Consider the following 21,980-nt stretch of genomic DNA (forward strand, 5'->3'; position numbering starts at 1 on the left):
AAAGCTCTACGACTGCCTCTCAAATTCATATGATCATAACAAATACATTTCTAAAGCATCTATACTACTATATTAAAATAATAGACTCGAATTTTTGGGCTTTATTACCAAGAAATCAGAAGAGTACTGTCTTTTGTTTTATATATTTTTAAGATCATTAGTACTTAGAGATTACCAATTTGTTTTTATTTTTCTCAATCAGGCTTCGCTACTTGATAATCAACGAAAATTCCTTTATAAAATCCGGAAATCGTCTGAATTTTTCGGATTTTACAATTTTTCGCATGCGCATTACATTCACGCTAAATCAGGGGACTCTCTTTAGTTTTTGTTTCCACAATATCACATTTGCAAAGATAAACTAAAAAACGATGATACAAATACGTGTAATTTTTTTTATTTAAAAGAGGTATAGTATAGCGCATTTTCCAATTATTTCGCCTACACCTGTGTTTGGACGGAAAGTACCTGTTACTAAAAATAGCTTCAGGTACCGAGCTGTCGCAATGTGATTTTCAAAACCTGGATACACTGTACTGATTTTATAATGGTGTCTGTAATAACTGATTTGTCATAAATTCGGGAAACTCTGTGTATAGAAGTAGTTTATATTCTGAACCGTGATAAGTTCAAGCAAAATGCAATGGATCTAAGTGTAAATAGAGTACATGTTAGTGTTAATGAAGAGATCTGTTTATTTTGGGTAAGCTCATACTCAGACTGAATTAAACAAGATAATATAAAAAAAAACCCAGAAGAATAGATATATGAAACTTAACTATTCTTTTCATGTTTCAATTTAAGTGAAAAAAAAATACTACTTAGTGAATTTGATCCAGCGACCACAAAATCAAAAAGACCCCCGCGTTACCACTAGGCCACACATCTTACATTTTCAGCAGATGCATTTTCAATATAAATGGCTATATACATGATTGTATTAGAAAAGAGAGTAATTGAAATATTTGTCTAATTTTCAGTATGAAAACCACGTTAAACCAAAATTAATTCAATGTAAACGTGTAATACAATACCTGTAGAACATAATTTTAATCGGATGTCTTTGGTTAAGAGTGGTTCAAATAGTGAAATATCCAATTTTTTATCGTATACTATCTACTTTCCTATATATCCCTAACAAAACCTGAATATTTTAATGATGTCGTGGAAGATAATTAAGATTCTTAGAGCATGGTGATTGTGTAATTCGCATTTCTTTGAATATATTTAAACTAAATATTGTATAATATTGAAAATGTCTGATGTTTGCAAAAGGCTATTATATTTGAGAGGCCAAATCGTATATTAAGTGCGCTATACCTCTTTGCTTATATATTCTGTTCATGAAAGAAAATACGGGAGATAACTCTAACTCAGTGCATTTAACATAAAAAATTCCGAGAGTTCTGAACGTCAACATGTTATGCAAATTTGATGAAATTTGATGAATATATTTCGTAAATGCCCGACATAATATGCAATGTAAACCCTTTAAAATAGAAAATCTGGACTTTTTTTGCGTTTTCTTGAATGAATGTAGTTTGTACAAAAGGTATTTATTATTATCGATATATTAAATGCAAAAAAGTGGTGGAAGCAGAGACTTTGTTGACAGAGTATAACAAAGTAACTTTTAGTTTCTATGTTCTAATTTCTTATACATGAAATTGGTAGATTCTTATTCCATTAGATTATATGTACAATACATGTACATTATATGCAGATAAACATTTAGATAAAGTTCAAACAAGGAAAATAATTTTCGTTCTTTGACTTCCTGTTTATAAATCTTAATAAAGCCTGGGGATTTTATTCTTGATAGTGCACAATGGCGTGACAATTTTTAGACTATTTTAATCTTCCTGAGAAGTGTTCTGCAAAAGAAATAGGGAAATTTCAAAGCTAAATTATATGGAATTTTTCTCTACTGTATAATAAAATGAAATTTAAAAATATATTAAATTTTTTTTTGTTTTTTGTTTTTTGTGTGTTTGTTTGGGTTTTTTTTTTTTTTGCTTTAAATAAAATGTCATTCTAATGATCAAAAGAAAGAACAAATCACTATGACCAAAACCTACTATGTAGAAACCTTTAATTTAATAAATTTAAATTGTTTGCTATAAACATTCAGAGATCTTCCCGTTTGTATAAGAATATGCAGATATTGTCTTCGTCTTTTCTCAGTGCTACATGTACATGTATATGTTCTTTATGTTTACTTTCGTCTTAAAATAGCGTTACACAAAAATGTACACTTCCGTTTCTTCACTGTGCCATTAGTTGGCTGAATTGTAATTTTTGGTACATGTATTTGTCAACAACTCAGTGGCATTCATTAACCCATCGATTCTTATGTCTGAAATATATGTAGAATTGATCAATGCAGTAAACTTAGCATTATTCTCACAATAGAGTGTTTTATTATAATTATCACTTAATTGTTAGCTAAAACACAACAAGTATTTTATTTGGGCATTCTACAGGCAACACAGACTATGCCCAACATAGTTACGTGGCTTTGGGGTTTACCAGTTGGCTAGATGGACATGGTAAAATGTGCTAATTTTTTTAGTTAAACTTTTAATTTTTTGGGATGCTATTCAAAGCAATATATTTGTGCCTCAGTTATCTCACTATTCAGCGGCCATTGCCAATTTAATCTCACGAAGAATTCAGATTTTCTTCTGTTTTATTGCATATATTCTAGGTGTACTGCCACTTCATTTCAGAAAACTTCAATTGTGATAATGATCGATATCCTACTTTAACACTAATTTGATGATCTCGTTAAACGCGGTGCGGACTATATCCATACTTAAGTTTAATTTCCAAAATCACAAAATTTTACGGTCATTGTTCACTTCTGTTTTTAAAAACAATTTTAAAGTAAGCTTGTACAATACCTAACGTTTAGCAGGAATATGATTAGATGACAAATTCTTTAACATTCAGCTTCATATACGGAGCGAAATTGACACTGTAATCGTTTTGTTCGCCCTATAAGTATATTTAATGTGAAACTTATATCAAATATCGGTATATTTTCTCGTGAAAAATTCATTACAATGGGATGTTTTACATTACATAATCAACAAAAAAGGAACTTTTTAATGCTTTTACTTCCTTTAACCGAATGCAAATAGGTTTACTCTCAACATTATGCTTTTAACATACCGAAAGTCGACGGATTAAAAATATCATCAATTGCTAGCTGGAAAGTAAAACAAAAGGTAAGTTGCAAGATTAATGATTTTCACGATCAAGTTGATTGGTGTTTAAGGTGGTATTGAACACTTCCATGTTTTGACGCAGTGTTTATCGAAATAAACAATAAAACCAAGTGTAATTGTATAAGTAGTTTCTTTCCCAATATTGTTACCTAACAGCGTAGTGCAGTGGATTAGAGGGTTTACTACAAATCTGTTCTTCATCAGTTCGAATCCCACAAGGGGTTTTACAAAGTTTACCTCTCAAAATAATTATTAAAGGTATCTTTTGGTTTAAATGTTGTTAAATTTGTAAATTCTAAACATGTGAGAGTATGTCAATTGTAATGTTCTTTAATCCACTTTAATCTCGACAGATATCCCATACCACCTTAAAGGTTAGACACGCAAATTATACACTAGTCAAGAAGAATGAAATCGCTCGATTCATTAAAAAAATTGGGACACGCCCCGTTTCGGGGAATTAGTTCCTACAGTAAATATTCCAGCAATATAAATATATATTTATTGTAATCTAAACTGATGATTTGTAATAATAATGATAATCCAACATAAACTATTACTGACATTGTACCGTAATAGACAAGAGGTAACAATTTGTTGCGGTGAACCTCTTTTTTACTTGAAAACTCCTGCTCCATGTTGCCTATTGTATCTCATATAACATTTTCATTATTCACAATGTTTGTAAAGTAAACCGTTGTTCATCTCCGCCATGCAATCATTTTCCTCACGGAAACCCATTCTTAGGGGACAATATGAAAGGATTGGTATAATTATGTCCAAAATCAGTCGTACCTTAAGACCCATAGAGCCCTTTATAACAACATAACCCCTATTACAGAAGTCAACAAAAATGTCATAACTTGTGTTGAGAAATCATCTAAATAAAGCTAAGTGACTGCATGGCCGATGCTCACAATTTGATATATCAATGCCTGTACAAAACATTACCAATATATAGACCCCCTCCCCTCCCAACTTGTTTCTAATGTGAAAGTATAGAATTGCTACCTGGTAAAATATATAATTCTTGATTTAACTACATCATTCCATTGGGGTGATTTTTTACAGTTTAAAATGTGGAATGCAACAACAAATATTAATAAAGAAAAAAACATGAAAATAATATATCATCATTGGTTGTTTACTATTACAATGCACTTTATACATATACCCATGAGGAAATACACAGGTAAAAAAAATCATTAGGTTGTAATTTCGGTGCCTGATCTAAACAATTGCACATAGCTGCTTCATTGAAAAAAATTAATACAGGTTTACATTTTCATGTTCTTTGTACGTAATTCGAAAAATAACATATTTAACTTAATTGGCACCCTGAACGTACAACTATTATTCCAAATGTCTAATATTGTGCTCCATCATTTTGAATACAAAAATCTATCTTCTATTAAATGTAATGCCTTTAATAAACAGGTTTAGATTACATGCAAAATTATCAAATATCCACTTTTTACAATAGAATATCCTATTTCTTTACATATTTCTGTATTGTAAACTTGGTTAAGTGCCCGTATCCGTGAATTCTTTTTAAGAAACACAATGCAATTTAAACTGATACAAGTTGTAAATGATATTGAAAGGGCACAGTGTCATTTCCCACTGACAAAACCAGTTTTAGTGAATATAAACTATTTTGAAATCAATATATGGTACATAACAAGCTACACAATCTGTTCCTTAAAATGATATTACAGATTCAAATTTTAAGTGACATGTACAACAGTGCATAAAATGTACCTATTCTGTTTGATAAATAATGATGGATCCGTCTCATTCTAACTACTTATAATAATATATGAACCAACAGTTTGTGCTACATATTTAACTGATATCTTAAGGAGGCTGGGTTGTCAGTAACCTACCCATCAAATCTACTTAGAATTGAAGGATATCCTTTGTTTAGTTATAAACTATTATCAAGTAATAAAACAATACAAAATTATTTTTTTGATATACAAATTTTTTATCTTTAAAATTTGAGCATTTTCCTTATTTTTATATAGACCTGTTCTTCTAGAGGGAACTAATATATGTACCTCTAAAACTGATCATAATCATTTAACCCTCTTAGAGGTGTTACATTCATCATTATTATTTAGTACTAGACCAAGAGACCGTGCTATAACTAATATCTATTTATCACTTGTATTCTAAATGTGAAATGTCCTTAAAGATTTACAACAGGTCAGAAATTAAAATATAATCTAGTATAATTTACCGTGAGAAAAAAATCAAAATACCAGTTGTGTCGTATCTGAAGACTGTCTCTCATATCTTGATTTAATATTGTTTAAGGTATTACCGTTTAGATATGGGTTATGAAGAGGGTCTCGCATTAATTTTCCTGTTCTTTGGCAATGTTGTTCCAGTACTTTCATGCCTGCCAATAATGTGCCAACCTTGAGGTCAGAGCTGGATGGATTTTTTTTTTATAAGAACTTTTTTCTTTAAAGGAATTAGCTGCATGCTGGTCTGTGGCAACGCACTTTGAAAAAATTACGCACTCTGAAATTTTTTTCAAATTGCGTTAAATTTTGAACCAAATCAATGCACTTTGAAAATTTTTCTAAGTTAACCCACTGAGAATTTTTTTTTCAAAGTGCGTTAAGTTGGTACATCAACATTTTTTAGTATCGAAACTCTTAACGCACTTTGAAAAAATATGTATTAAACACAAATTCTTGAATTGAATTTCTAATTTGTTGATTAAGTATGATGATTTGTTAACACTCGTCTGATGAATCTATAATTTACCGTATTTGAGAACGGGGATGGGGGTGGGTTGGGGTTAACCAAAGATACCGGTCAATCACCAGTGCATCATTTACTTGATTACAGGAAGAAAAACCCCTACCCCTCATTTTTCCTTCCAAAACATATGATATTCAGCAACTTAATGGCTTAAGAGCGGAAAAAGATATATGCTCTGTTGTAAATTAAGTACATGGAGTGATATTGAAAAAAAACGAGCTAGGCAAACAATATTTTCTCCATTGGTATGTTAAAGAATGTATAAGAGTTTCAACATTCTTTTTTTTTAAATTCTAATAAAATAAATCACTTCAAAATAAAAAGTAAATTATATTAAGATAAGAAGTAAATTTGCTGCATACTCAAAATAGGAAAATGCAGTAACTAAGCGATGAAGTATATGTCATATTTGGATAATTCAAATCTCCCGAAATGTTCTTTAGGTGTAAATTGTCGATATTGTCTTATGAGAAAAAAATTCTCATCTAGAAACTGTTTATTAAGTTAGCTGAGAATACAATGGGTTCTTATTTAAATCAAGCTACACAAGGGTAAAACAATCATTTATCATATATAAAAGTATTACATGTAATTATTTTGACTAAACCCTGAACAATTTATTTTCAAAGTGGGTTAATATCGACGATATCGATGCACTTTGAAAAATAATTTTTTTTTTCAAAGTGCGTTGACTTGGTCCCAAATTTTTTCAAAGTGCGTTGTAACAATGGTCTGTAGCTCCCGGTTTGAAAAAAAAATCGGGTGGACGACTTGGGAGCTACAGTGCCACCCATTGAAATATTTGTATATTTGTTGCACTCAAAAACTTGCGCTAGTTCTGGACTGATTAACATTATTTATACACGAATTGTCTGAGAACAATTAATACCATTAAATTCTTCATGCAATTTACTACTGATATCGTATTTTTACTTATGTCAATCATTCCAATGAATTTTTGGCTGGATTACCTTTATACTTTTTGCTAGCTATTTATCTTTTTTTATATATTTAAATCTTTTAAGTTATTTTATTTCTTCCAAGGCAAGATTTAAGTTGTCTGTTGAACATTGAACAAATTATTCTATTCTGTTTTGTTTAAAGATTGGTTATTCGAATATGAGTTTTCTCGTTTAGTAATAATCGTTATAATGGCAGCTAGAAGTATGGATCGCCATAGCTGCCTTATACATGTAAGGCTATGTGAAGATGGTGGTTTACTATATTATGCTGTGGTTATTTTATGTGAAGATGGTGCTTTATTATATTAAGATTGTGCTTTATCATATGAAGATGGTGGTTATTTTAATGTGATGCTTTTCGGTTTCAAAACAAAACATTATTAAAAATATATATATAGGAGCGGATCGAGGATCTGATTTTAAACAGATTGATGTCCTAGGTGATAGGATTTCAAATTGACTTGAAATGACTTGAAGAGAAAGTAAGGGAAAGGTATACTATACTGTACTACCTATATACAAGAATAACACTCTACTATACTGTTCAAACAGGCCCTTTTATGGGCGGTAAAGACAAAAGTAAAATGTCAAGAAATACTGACAAAATATTGCATTATTCTATTATTCGTATTTGTCAATTTATTTGAGATCAAGTCGTGCAATTAATTTTGTAACTTTAATACATGTTCTTGTTATGTTAAGAAAGAGGAACTAGGAATGGTGTATTAAATGGATTTTAATTGAATCAATTTTTGTTCTAGTTTCAAGATTTCGAGATAATAAATTTTAACTCGGTCTTCTGAAATTAAAAAGCACCACCTTCCTATAATAAAGCACCATCTCCATATAATAAAGCACCATCTGTGAAAAGCTCTGTTGTTAGACTGGGTAAAAACTGCTATTTTTGTATATTTTTTTTTTAAAAGTAACATTATTATAAATTGATAATTAGCAAAACAAACTTAAGTATGTGCTTTCTTCAGTTATTTTATTACAAATCAAATTGAAAAATTAAGTTCTTTTCGGATGCATCCATAAATTCGACAGTTTACAAACTACTGCAAATAAGACATGATAACATTTTAAAAACGTTTAATGGACCATTCTAACAAATTAACAAACAACTATATATTCTGGAACGTTTAAGAACATGTACAATTAAACATAAATTGATAAAATTAATTGAATTGAGCCGAATCTATTGAGCAGAAATCACTTAAATTCCATACTTCAAAAACTTCTTCGTAAAATTTTCTATATAGAAATATTTTATCTGATAATTTGTGCGCCAAATGATACAAAATAAGCAATTGACAAATATAGATATTAAGAATGCTGTATTTGAGCAAATATCTTTAAAAAGTAATTGAAATGATGTTTAGCGCTACCTTATATGCCTTAAATATGCATTAATCTATAATGGACTTTCTTGCATAGTAGTTTGTGAAATAAATGCATACGAGGATTTGGAAACGGGGGTTCGTACCCCCTCCTCCCCTGAAAATTTTGAACTTATTATATTCACATAGTAAATTTCTGGAAATAGGCATTACAAACAAAATTATCTACTGGAACCCCCCCCCCCCCCCCCCCGCTAAAAAAGGTTTTTATTCTTCTTCTTTTTTCGGATTCGCGCAAATACATCATACAATTTCTTCAATTTCAGAAAAAAGGAAGTGCAAAGTCCAAGGAGTGTTTACATTTTAACCAATTGCACGACTACTTGACGTTACATAACTATGTGTTAATTTATCAGTCCCGCTGTATGGCCTACTCTTAAATAAATATATAATCATATGTCATTGAATATCTTGTGTACTTTGTGCTTCTATAGTACAAACTAGATTTTGATATCGGGAAATTGTAACACAGATAAACTTGTATTTTTTGTTATTAGAAATTTTATTACAAATCGAAACAAAGAATCTGAAGCTGATTATGTTGCATAATATTTTAAGTCATATAAAATACTAGAACATAAAGGATTATGTCATTCGATACCTAGAAATCAACTTAATCTTTCACATGATATGCCACTTCATATTCGAATCATATTATGTTTATTTAATATAGGTATCAATGTAGACTCATATCTTTTTCAAATGCGGAACTTTGCTTGAAATAAAAAAAAAAACCCTAATGATATTTTTGTTGTTATGAAACGAAACCCCATAACAGATTATCACAAGGCATAAATGATTCAACAAAACCGCATAACACAATCTGCAAATGCGGAATTAAAAACGAGTCAATATCGATTTTCTGCGCAATAGCTGACAATCATAACAGAGATAAAATAGAAGACTGAAACAAACGGAATCGTAAGCTCTTTATAATTAATTGTACATTCCATTGCTTTTAATTAATGCCAGAAATATGATTTTATTTTTTCAAGAAATTGTGTTCAAAACTTTGGTTGAATTGCATTTATAACTTTTTCTAGCATTTTATATTTTTGGTGTTTAACTCTTTCAAGGTATGTTTCTTTTTCCGAGGTAAATTTTGAGCTGTGTGTTAAACATTATAAAAACTTCTATTTCGCTATGTTTAAAGATTGGTTATTTGGATATGAATTTACACGACAAGTGATAATGGTAGCTTAAAGTAAAAAAATCATTTTAAATGGATTGCACGATTTTTTTTTCAATTATTATGATAATAAACATATCATGTCAAAGTTTTGTTAAGACGCTACAAGCGAACAATTTATTGACGGTTTCGCTCAAAGGAAAATGTATTTGTATACACCGGTTTCTTCTTGTTTTAAGCAGTATTTTCAGGATGTTTCCAAATTCTTGTTTTATAGTTAATATCAAAAGACACTAAACAACCAATCACTATGGGGAGATAAACGTATTAACGAGCTCCTCTGAAGGGGACATAAAGCCAAATACATTGTGCTGTGACACTCTAACTGACTACTGTATTATAATATTAGAAAAGCAAATGCTTATGAACGTTTCTTTTGTTATTTTGTTTCAAGGCAAGGGGTGAAACTCCGTAAATTTACAGCCAAAAAAGAAAATGAACTCGCAATTTCACCAGACTACTCACAATTTTAAAATGACACTTTTTTAATTATAAATGCGCCTAACTACTATTATTTGATAAATGCATAAAAATACAACTGCAGATATACTGTATGTTATTAGAATATATTTAATCAAAGGCATCGTGTTTTCAACATTCTGCATTTTGGTTCATTTAAAAATGGCGGATCTTAACTTCAGAGAGGACGACTCAAATTTAAAACTAAAACCGATATGGAACATGTATTACCAAAACAGTAAAGTTTGTTTATCAATTGTCGTTAAATATTAGATTTGCTTCTTAACCATTCTTCCAAAGGGTGCCACATTTCTTTGACATGAAAACAGTCGACAATTATAAAGATTCTCTATCTTGATAACATAATGAACATGTTCGTGAAACAATTATATTGAGTTTTAAAAAGGCATTCATTTGTTTGCAAAATTCTAGGTTAAGTCTGGAATTGCACCCATTGAATCTTTCTTTGATTCTTTTGGGGTTTTAAATGTGGGTTCAAAAATGTTATTCCCTTCAGTTTCTGTATAAGCAAATCCAAAATCTGTCCTCTATTGACCAAAATGTTTCTTTTTGTTAATGAAAAACACAAAGTACATATCTTTACATCCTTTGCTTGGATTGTAAAATATATTGAGAGAATTGGGTATAAATGGTCCGAATTTTACCTCAACAAAATTGCCTTCATCTTCAATCAAATCCTTAGTAAATTTATAACCTGAGATGAAATAACTTTTTAAAAAAATTGGTCAGTTATTAATTCTTATGTCAGGATTAAATTATATATGTACGTAGTGGAGTCGTATATTTATTAACAAGACACACAGCTCGAAATTCAATTAGATAAATCTTGCTTTCGTCTTTGATTTTTGAATTGCCAAGGTAAAAGGAAGATATTCTATATAAGGAGGATTCAATTATTTTTTTTAATCTAAAAAATGTTTTTTTCCTTAAGTGTGTCTATGAGGAAAAATTAAAATTTGAATAGCTGAAAATGACTTCCTTTTTAATTTAATTTATTTTAATAATTTTGATCAGTATCAAAAGATGATTGTCGAGTTTTAGTGCATATTACAAAATTTAAGATTCTTTTCCAAAAAAAGTAAAAGCTGCCTAATGTTCGTTACAATATATATATATATATATATATATATATATATATATATCTATATCTATATCTATATCTATATATATATATATATATAAAGCACATGGAAATTCATTTTGTTGGAGATGTGCTTTATATATATCTATATCATTCACTATGGCCAGGTATATGTCAATTTGAGAGTTATTGCAATGTTTGTGCTATATATATATATATATATATATATATATATATATATATATATATATATATATATATATATATATACAGACCCTAAAACGTGCTACTACACCTCTAAAACAAAACGTACCGTTCACAAAACGAACCGTACCGTGCAAAAAGCGTGCAAGATAATTTATGCAAGACCCGCCTCCAGACGGACAAAAAAGCGCACCGTACCGTGCAATAAGCGTGCAACTTCCACGGGTTATTGACCTAATGTCTTTCGATGAATACGGACGGAGATTATCGCTGACCAGTTAAGTTCAATATTTTGCTAGATTTTTTTTATACTGAATTAGAAAAAACATACTAAGATTTTAAACTGTTTTTCTTATTAAAACAGTTACAAAATATTTTAATTTCAAAATAACATTTTTGTTAAAAAAAAAACTTCATGAAAATTGCAGCTCATATTGCATTAAATGTTTAACTTTGCTCAAAATTAAAAGTACTGACAATAATATGCCTTCTGATATGAAACAAAAATTCTTAACAGATCATTACAAGGAAAAATGATTTTACACAATCGACGAGGCTTGACACAGTAGTCAAATGCACAGGTTAAAACGGGTCAATATCTTTTATCTGCGCAGTAGGTAACAACCCCCACAAAGAATAGAAAGAAGACTGAAACAAACAAAAATGTAAGCTCTTTATAATCAATCAAATGTACATTTTCTTGCTTTAAATTTACGCAAGATTATTTTTTTTCTAAAAAATAATCAAAAAATAAATTTTTATGATTTTATTTTTTTAGAGAATAATGTTTACATCAAACTTATGGCTTCAATTGCCTTTACCCCTTTTCCTAGCAATTTTTTGATGTTTATGTCTCAAATTATTCTTTTACCAAGGTAAATTTTGAATTGTCATTTGAACATTTAAGAATAATTCTTTTTCGTTATATATTTGAAAATTGATTTTTAGGCATGATTTTTTTTCTCGTTTAGTGGTACTGGCAACTAAAAGTATTCAATTCATTTTAAACGTACTGCGCGGAACAGATTTAGGTTTTTTTCATCTATATTATAAAGCATAGGATTTTTTAACTGTTTGTATTTACTATCTGATGACTATTTTAAGGCAAGATATGCCGACATAATTTGCAGCCACCAAATTCAAAATTAACCCGCTGTCATTCTGATGAATGTCCTTTTAAAGGACAGTATGTCCCTTTTAAAGTATTACATTACAGATCTGCAGAGAAGACATTATTAACAAGACTAAAACTATAAAAGGACCGTCCTAAAAATAAATATGAAACAAAGGTCAGTATGTCCCTTTTAAAGTATTACATTACAGATCTGCAGAGAAGACATTATTAACAAGACTGAAACTTTAAAAGGACCGTCCTAAAAATCTAAACAATTATATATTCTGGAAAGTCCTGATTTTCTTCATGATTTAAAAAAAAATTCTTCCTCCAGATAATACATGTACATGGTATACAAGACTATTTTTAACTTGATGCAATGAAAATCTATAATATGCGACTAGTACTATTTGCTAAAATTGTATCTTAAATGTTGAAATTATGGCTTTTTTATAGCATGTAAAAAGTTTCCGCAATATTTGACTCAACAAATTATTCAAAGCAGAAACATTATCACCATTAATTTATTAATTTCTACCGGGACAGCAAAATGAGACATTTTTTTTAAATAAAATTTCCATTGGGGAAAACACGTTCTGCGTTATATTCAATTGGCTATCATCATTGATTTGTGTAACAACGTCAGTATAGAGCCTTTACTGCTGTGTTTTTGATCAATGAGCTACCAAGGCAGCGGCAAAACCTGCTGCCATCCTATTCATGCATTTCATCAATACTTTAACCGTGATCCCCTTATTTAGACACGGTATGCAACTGTATCATCATCACCAATAAATTTAATTTACTCATTTATTACAGGCCGCCAGAAGGTGGTCCGTTATTTGATATACATTTAGCTTTTGTAACTGCGTTTCTGCGGGATAGTTTTTTTTTTTTTTTATAGATTTTTAAATATAACGCTTATTTTTTAATGAATTTACAGTACATTTGCATGAAGAAATATGTTTTATTCCTTTAAAAAACATTACACATTTTTTGTTTTACTTGTAAATGTATAGTAGATCGTAGACTGTCGTGTTAGGTGCGTTTTTATCGAGACTATAATGTATTAGGAAAATTTCGGAGATTTTCATTCTTTTCAAAACAATGTATCGGGATCGGTATACGGGACATACAAAAGGCCTGAAATACTAAAGACCTGAATGACATGAAATTTTATGTAAATGATATATTTGATTCATGAAATATCAATTATTTACGCAAAAATATGAAAGACCTGAAAATTTGAGCTGACCATATTTTTTAAAATACTTTTGATAACCGCATGCAATTAAATAAGCATGATTGTCTTGATTATCTTCAAAAACTGAAGTGTAGATACGTCAGATTTAGGGAAAAAATTATCCGGCTTTATTTTTACCAATAAAATTGTGCAGTTTCTACCGGATAAGCATAAAATCTTACACGTACCTTTAAAATAGTCCATTTCTATTTTATTATGAAATCATAAAAAAACACTAAGGCATTTAGTTTTAATTCAATACAATGCAACAAAAATAAAAATGATATGAAATACATAATCTCCAAAAGAATAATGATCAGTTGAACTTTGTATTAGACTCTAGAAATGCCCGCGTTTATGAAACCTTCTTTGATTATCATCGAAAAAATTATTTCAACTTAGACATTGGCTAACAATGGACATTGCAAATAACAACATAAAAGTTCTATAGTGTTCAAGCATATTCTTACGTTCAGAATGTGTACTTAGCAGGTTGAAATTTGGCTTAGCATATTGCTTAGTTCTCTCTCTCTCTCTCTCTCTCTCCCTCTAAAACACTGTTTCAAAATATTTCGACCGTGTTTATTGACTATAGCAACACAACCAGTAGAGAGAGAGAGAGAGAGAGAGAGAGAGAGAGAGAGAGAGAGAGAGAGAGAGAGAGAGAGAGAGAGAGAGAGAGAGAGAGAGAGAGAGAGAGATATTATGTGGCGGCCGCCAGATATATAAGTAGCGACCGCCAGAAAATTATGTGGCGGTCGCCTGTTAATAAGTGGCGGCCGTCAGATAAAACATTTTTCCTACGTGGCATCAACGGACTTCCGTAATATATATAGTTTCCTTGTCGCTTTCTTAGCGTTTATTCATTCAGAACTCAATAATTAGATATAAATATATTAATGAATGGGCCCTTGCCGAACTCTATGTGTCGGTCCGAAGCACTTCGTCACTTCTATCGGTCACTTCAAAGCGACCACACGCAGCACCCTTGTATCTGACAACCAATGTCTACCCGCTAATTTACAAGCAACGCTCACGAAGACAGATTGCTTCTGTATACTTGTATTATTTTTCTGCAAATCGTTAAGCAATTTTATTTTACGAACCTTACCTCGAAGTATTCTCACTACAGTGGAAGACATGGGTGCACAGTTGGTGACTGGAGCTTCCAACTCACTACAGACTTGCGATATCTGCTTATTTATACCCTTTGATCACGTGATATGAGATACTCTGAACAGAAATTCGGGCGTTTGCGACTTCAGAGAGTCTCTGGGTACTCACCACCCTTTTTCATTTACCATTAATGTTACAAAGAAAAGCTGGATGTGTTCACACGGTGTGCTTTGGAGTATTCTCATGATCTCAATGTTGACTCGTCCACTTAACAGTGCGTTAAAATTATATTGCGAAGACCTACTTCCCCTTTCAATCGAAAGACGAGATCTTCGATGCTTTGAATAAACTCGTCAATGAAGGGTCAAATCAATTTCATGACATTTGTTTTATAACAACGATATATACTATATATAGATGGAATGTATTTTGAAGAAATCTATCGAACGAAATATACACATATAGCGTACATTTAGCAACCTGAGGCGCAAATTATAACATTTTCAAGATGAATGAAATCGCCCAACTGATTAGAAAATCGAGACACGCCCCTTTCAGCGAATTAGTTCCTACAGTAAATATTCTATCTATAAGAATATATTTCAATAAACAAAAACATGAAAATAATATATCATCATTGGTTGTTTACAGTAACAATGCACTTTATACATATACCCATGAGGAAAAACATAGGTAAAAATGTCATTAGGTTGTAATTTCCGTGCCTTATCTAAACAATTACACATGGGTGCTTCATTGAAAAAATTAATACAGGTTTACATTCTTATGTTTTTTGAACGTTATTTGAAAGAAAAAAAAATATAAATTGGCACCTGCATGTACAACTATTATTCCAAATGTCTAATATTGTGCTTCATCATTTTGAATACAAAAATCTTCTATTCAATGTATTCCCATATCACATGTGGAATCACATTTCAACCTCAGTTCCTTTATAAAGTATTGGGTGTAAAAGTCTCGTATCTAGGAACCAAAGTCGAGAATGTAACCCCAAGGGTGGGTGGGTGGGAAATCTCACAACCCAACCGTATCGCGTTGTTCTTCCATCTCCTACTGTATACACATCCACCCATCAAACAGCGAAAAGGAATGACGTCACTTCGGTAGCACGTGATTTCACTTGTGATATTCCCATATCACATGTGGAATCACATTTCAACCTCAGTTCCTTTATAAAGTATTGGGTGTAAAAGTCTCTATCTAGGTATCCAAATCTCAATTCTTATCTCAATATCTAGTGCCTCTTCCCAACACTCACTATCAAATATATAAAGTTAACATTTTTAAACACATTAAATTATCATATAAAACACATCAGACCCTTATATGTTATCAAAACTTTAATCATTAAAATCATAAATCATATTCAGACATGTAAATGTACATAATGTACACTTAGCTCTCTATCTCATCACTCACTCTCTACAAAAGCTGAATCAAGACTATCATACTGCATGCACTCTCGATACTTCTCTTCCATCATTCCCGCATCTTTCACACTTGTTGCCAATCTTCCAGCTACAAAATCTGATTCTACCAAGGCTGGAAGTCTACTATAATACTCGGCACTCCCTTCCCCAAACCAACCAACATGTCTCATTATCTGACCCACCTCACTCACTGAACCTGACATAGCCAACGCAACAGCACAACCTGCCTGGAAACTGTGTGGAGTCTCACCTTCATCAACACCAAGTTTCCGCAAATACACACGCAACCTATCATAAACAACTGAATAGGAAACAGGCTGATCCAAAACCCGTGCATCCTCTGTAACAACTCGAAAGAGATAGCCACAAGATAGATCAACTCCCAAGTCTTTACATCCTGAAACAAAATCTTGTATTCCTACTACAGGACAAATAACCTTATCATCACACCTCTTTACAACAAACATATTACTCCTCCTTTTACCTCCTCGAAGAGTCTTTCCAAAAGTGTGATTAAACACAAAACCTGAATAATCTCTAAGCCACTTAACTTCTTGAGCCACCAAATTTGCAAGATCTCCTGCCCTATCTCCTGCAAAAAACTGCAATTTGAACCAAGCCTGGTCTCTCAATAAGATATACCTCTCCCTAACTGACACAGAACTCATGCTTAATCGACCCCCTATATAGCCAACAATAGCCTTAACCTTGGTCAAAAAGATGGGTTTAGCCTGTTTTTGTACCAAATGGGCTCTCGCTTGCTCCTCTTGTATAATTTTCAAATAATCTTTCACTTGACTTGATGCAGCCGGATTCCCTAATCCAAGAGCCATGTTCCACGATCTTTCACATCCCATCTCATGAAAAATGTTCACTAATCTATTTATCATTAATGAGACAGTACCAGAAGCAAGACGTATTGGACAATTACAGTCAAATAATCCCTTGTTTCCTAAAAAACGACAGTCTATCTTATGAACTTGACTTTTACCGCACTGATCCTTCCATACCAAAAATCGCCTAATGTCATCAGGTGTACAACTTGTCAATTCTCGACCAGACATCCTCACAAGAAATTCGGTAATTTCCCTTTTTAAACAATCCTGCCTCTTTGAATCCAGTGAAGAAGACCTCCTTGCATCTAAGTCCTTTAACCTCTCATCCAAGACTTGAACATCGACACTCTCTACCTGAAAAAGATTAATCAGGTTTATTCTCTGAAAATGTCAACCTGTAAGCAATCAATGCCCATTTCAGCCCCTTATTATCAAGAACATATCCTTTCTTTGTAGGGACCCGAATAACCCCCTTTTCCCCCTGCCAACCTAACACCATACTAGATATCTTGCACTCCTCAACGAGAGACTGCCATACAGGCACTGGTTGTCTATATGGAAGAATGCATGTACATACTGGAATTTCTTGTTCCTTCAAAAATGATAAAACTGGAAAAACTATACCAAATGGAGGAAATACATAGGGGTTCAACTCCTTTCGAATATTTTGTGCGAACACATCAACCCCTGCAGTGAATGGCATTGGACATGGTGTAAAATGACGCAATACCCCACCCCCCTTGGCCTTCATTGAATTAGAATCACTTGCCATTAAATCAACAGTGTGGGGACCAAATACTTTTTCCACTATACCCCAAGTCCTCCCATCCAACATTGAGTCAGCATAACTAATCCGTCTCGAAGGGGCATCAGCCTCATTTAACTTCGAAGGAACAAACTGTAAATTTAACTCAAAATTCAACTTCAAAGTCAAAGAAAAAATACATTTTGTAATACAGTTCAACGCCCTGTCCTTTCCCCCCTGGTTCTGCCAGACACTAAGTACAGCCATGTTATCTGTGAGTACATGTACTCTAGAATCAGCTAAGTTCTCTCCAAGAGCCAATAACACCTTATAAACAGCATCCGCCTCCTTTAAATGAATAGGTCTTTGATCATTCTCTTCCCAAAAATCACTAATCTCATACCTATTCCTACCCTGCTCTACCACTGCCCCGTACTTATACAAGGATGCATCTGAAGACAACATAACCTGCTGATGACACTCACTTCTCCACTGACAACAACCTTCCCAAGAATCTAGAAAACGCCAATGTTCTAATTCCTCCCTCAGCTCATCAGTCAAACACACATGCTTACTACTTTTTACAGCTCTAGAAATTGCCAAGTTAACCTCCCGACAAAACAGCCTACAACCAGGAACTGCAAGGCCCATTGATATACATTTACCAGCAAATCGCTGAAGAGTTTTCACAATAAGTTCTTTTGAACCAAGAATACTTTCTCTCAAATCAGCAAATTTCAACTTCTTGCACTCTGGCAAAATATAAGCTTGTTTTTTGGAATCAACCAAAAAACCAAGAAACTTGACACATGTCAATGGAACAAACGAGCATTTCCCCAAGGCCAAAGTGTAACCCAACCTTGTCAACACTTCTACTAATATGTATGCGACCTTGCAACCTTCTACATATGGGTCCACAGCACCAGAGACATTCGCGATAGCCAACCTATCATCAATATATTGTACAGTACTTATAGACAGACTCCGAAGGTATGATGTAACAACCATCCCAATGGTCTGGTATATAAAAGGCGATGCCTTGAACCCAAAAGGAATTACCGTATACACCATAACATAACCACCGAAAATAAGCCCAAAGTATCCCTGAGAATCACTGGACAACCTAACATGATCGTATCCAGATTTTTCATCTGTCTTTATCAGAAATGCATTACACCCTACAAGCCTATGAACATCTCTCAAAGTCTCCAGCTGAAAGGGAAGATCCTTCACCCAGAGGTTCAAAAATCTGTCATCATGACATAGTCTTGGTTTACTTGGTTCAATTGTCAACGGCATCACAATATGGGGCATCTCACACTCACCGACTTTACCGAGCACTCTTATAGCACCTGACCTTATCTTTTCATACAAAACATCACAAATAAAAGCATGATACTTTTTACATAAAGCAGAGTTAGGGAATACAGCACTTGGGGGCAACTCAGAATCAAAAGACTTTCCACGAAAATTCCCTTTAAAACGAGTAAAAAATTCTGTCACATCCACTCCCTCTGTAAGCCACTTTCTCACCCTCAATATCGTATCTTCATTCACCCCACTCCTCTCTAACACATATTCCCAGGCCGAAACATTTCTACCCAACTGTCCTGCAATAAATGAATCTGGACTATATACCAGCAATTGGTTCATATCAAAATCAGAACCTTCAATTACAGATTCTGCACTAACTCGGTGGGTTGCAAGTGAAGGAGTCCCACCACTGATTGTCACCAATTCTCCCTTCTGACGAGGAACTATTGTCATGGGATTAAATTCTACCATCTTGTCAAACTCAGCAGTAACCTGATTATCATTAATCAACACTGACGCTCCATTATCCTCCTACAAATTAAAATCATAATCCATTTAAAGGTCATATGGTGACAATCATAGTGGAACTCCTTCACTTAACAACCCACGTGGACTTGGTCCACTAAGGCATCAGGGTCCTCGGGTTGCAAGATCAGGAATTCTTATGCATGTATAATATATAACAAACAATCCAGTTCCATCAAAACATTTAATGTGTCACTTTAACTCTATTAACCATCTTCATCAAAAATATATGTGTATTTTTCACTACAGCCATTTACAATTCTACCAGCTGCATAAATCAATCAAAGCAAAATTAATTTCATAAATGAACCTTGAATGAACAAAATCCTGTTACAAAATTGTATCCTTACAATTAAATGCACAAATTTCCATACATTTGTATTCTCAATTCACTTTCTCCTAGCAGCCTTCATCAACTCACAATCTTTAACTAGATGTTGTGTCGAATCACAAAAATGACAAGCTAACCTACTAGCATTCCATCTTCCCATACCTCCCATTGGTCTGTAACCCCGCGGCCTTGAATAAGTACCAAAGTCTGAAAATGGATGAAATGGATAAGGCTGAAAACCAGGGGCACCAAGAAGAGGCGTTGAATACATAGGGTACAGTCCAGCTAATGGAGAATTTGAACCTTTAGAACCTTGATCTCGTTCCATCTCACCCCTCATCTTCACACCCTCACATTTAGACCCCAAGTTTTGTCCTTCTTTAATACATTTATTAACTGCTTTTGACACCAGATCAGCTCCCTGCCCCCCTAGAACTGTAAGACATAAATTCGCGATATTCACTTTCCCTTGCAGACGACCACACTGCCTATACAATTCTTCATATACTTCCATATTTTTATCCCCCAACTTTCTACTTAAGCGAGCTAATTCATCAAGAGTTATTAATATCAGAGGTTCACTAGGGTCCTGCTGAGCAGCTAAAGCTTTAACCCTCTCCTTCACCTTCGAAACATCCTCCTTCTCCAACTTCTCGAGCATCAGCAGTCTCCTTTCCATGTCATCAATTGTCTTTCTCCTCTTCACTGGGGTGGCCTCATTCTAAAATAAACAGGATTTGCTCAATTATTATTAATTTTTTTTTTTCCCACACACACACTCATACAATATATTAGACACAGTACCTCCACAGTATTGTCTTCAGTCTGATTCTGTCTCTCTGCAGGTGCACCAGACGTACTCGGACCCGCTTCATCATCATGCAACACCTGCCCTTTGTGCTGTCCCCTTTCATTCGCTGCTAGTACACAATAGTGCAACAGTAACTTTGCTGCATCATAATCTCGAATATCTCTCCCTACAAGACAGACTTTGCACGTAACAATATCAACTAGACACATAATAGTGATAATACCACTATTACATCAATAAAATTAAACCAGATTAAGTGCTCAAGACTAAATATCGCCCATGCTAATCTATTCAAGTACACAGTTTACCTGCTAACTCCAACAACTCGTCCATGGGTTCCCCCGTCATCTCCATCACCGCTTTGGCGATATCCTTCAACTGCAGCGCCTCCGTGCGCTTCCCGACGCTTAACCGCGCCAGCTCCTTAACATTTTCTAACCGCCCATCCTTTACTTTCCTGATTACAGGTAACAGATTAAGCCCCTTCAGACTATGTCTCTTCTTTAAAACTACCGGCTGAACCATCTAAAATATAAACAATCATGACGTAAGCATTCATGCTCGACCCGAACTTTTCCGTCCGGATAAATACGGATAAACGAAGTAGATAATATACAGGCATAAAATAAATTTCAAGCTGCCGACATTGTAGTCAATATCCACATTCTTCTCTAATCATATATAAAATGCATTTGAATGAAAACCCAGCTTAGATATTCCAATTTCACACAAAACGCCGCTCCACGGCATGTCTCATATATCATTTAATGGCCCCTGGCCCTGCCATATTCCAAATACAATCCAGTTCAAATCTGCGACATCCAACAGTCACATTAACTCAAATATTCTCTAAAGATATCCAACAATCTTTAGACCATAAATTTCACTCAAGCCTCCAACGGCATATAATGTAAGATATAATATTACCTTCCTCTCGATCTGCTGTCTGCTATCACCATCAAACAGCGAAAAGGAATGACGTCACTTCGGTAGCACGTGATTTCACTTGTGATAATGCCTTTATTAAACAGGTTTAAATTACATGCACAATTATCAAATATCAACTTTTTAAAATTAAATATCCCATTGCTTTACATATTTCTGTATTGTAAACTTGATTACGTGCCTGTATCCATGAATTATTTTAAAGAAACACGAGACAATTTAAAATGA

General features: G+C 33.0%; 1 protein-coding gene across 2 annotated transcripts; it reads right to left on the reverse strand.

Annotated features, from left to right (window-relative positions):
• Window positions 1-15,711: 15,711 nt before the first annotated feature.
• On the reverse strand, window positions 15,712-21,822 carry LOC136269716 (uncharacterized). Of its 2 annotated transcripts, XM_066076181.1 has the most exons (6): window positions 21,735-21,822; window positions 21,116-21,332; window positions 20,801-20,973; window positions 20,622-20,717; window positions 19,519-19,671; window positions 15,712-17,435 (listed from the first exon to the last, which is right to left on the reverse strand). In XM_066076181.1, the coding sequence occupies exons 2-6, from the start codon at window positions 21,330-21,332 to the stop codon at window positions 16,227-16,229; spliced, it is 1,848 nt and encodes a 615-aa protein (XP_065932253.1). In that variant the 5' UTR covers window positions 21,735-21,822; the 3' UTR covers window positions 15,712-16,226. The 2 variants fall into 2 exon arrangements, with proteins under 2 accessions (XP_065932253.1, XP_065932254.1); XM_066076182.1 differs by lacking the exon at window positions 19,519-19,671 and having other exon boundaries at window positions 15,713-17,435; window positions 21,116-21,816.
• Window positions 21,823-21,980: the final 158 nt, after the last annotated feature.

Source organism: Magallana gigas, chromosome 2 (genome assembly GCF_963853765.1).
Source record: "Magallana gigas chromosome 2, xbMagGiga1.1, whole genome shotgun sequence".
Taxonomy (NCBI): domain Eukaryota; kingdom Metazoa; phylum Mollusca; class Bivalvia; order Ostreida; family Ostreidae; genus Magallana; species Magallana gigas.

Excerpts from the sequence above, each read along its gene's own strand:
- LOC136269716 (XM_066076181.1), bottom strand. The coding sequence starts at position 21,332 with ATGGTTCAGCCGGTAGTTTTAAAGAAGAGACATAGTCTGAAGGGGCTT. Across the intron at positions 20,974-21,115 it reads CGAGTTGTTGGAGTTAGCAG|GGAGAGATATTCGAGATTAT; the intron begins GTAAACTGTGTA and ends TCTGTCTTGTAG. Across the intron at positions 17,436-19,518 it reads CTTCACTTGCAACCCACCGA|GTAGAGAGTGTCGATGTTCA; the intron begins GTTAGTGCAGAA and ends AATCTTTTTCAG.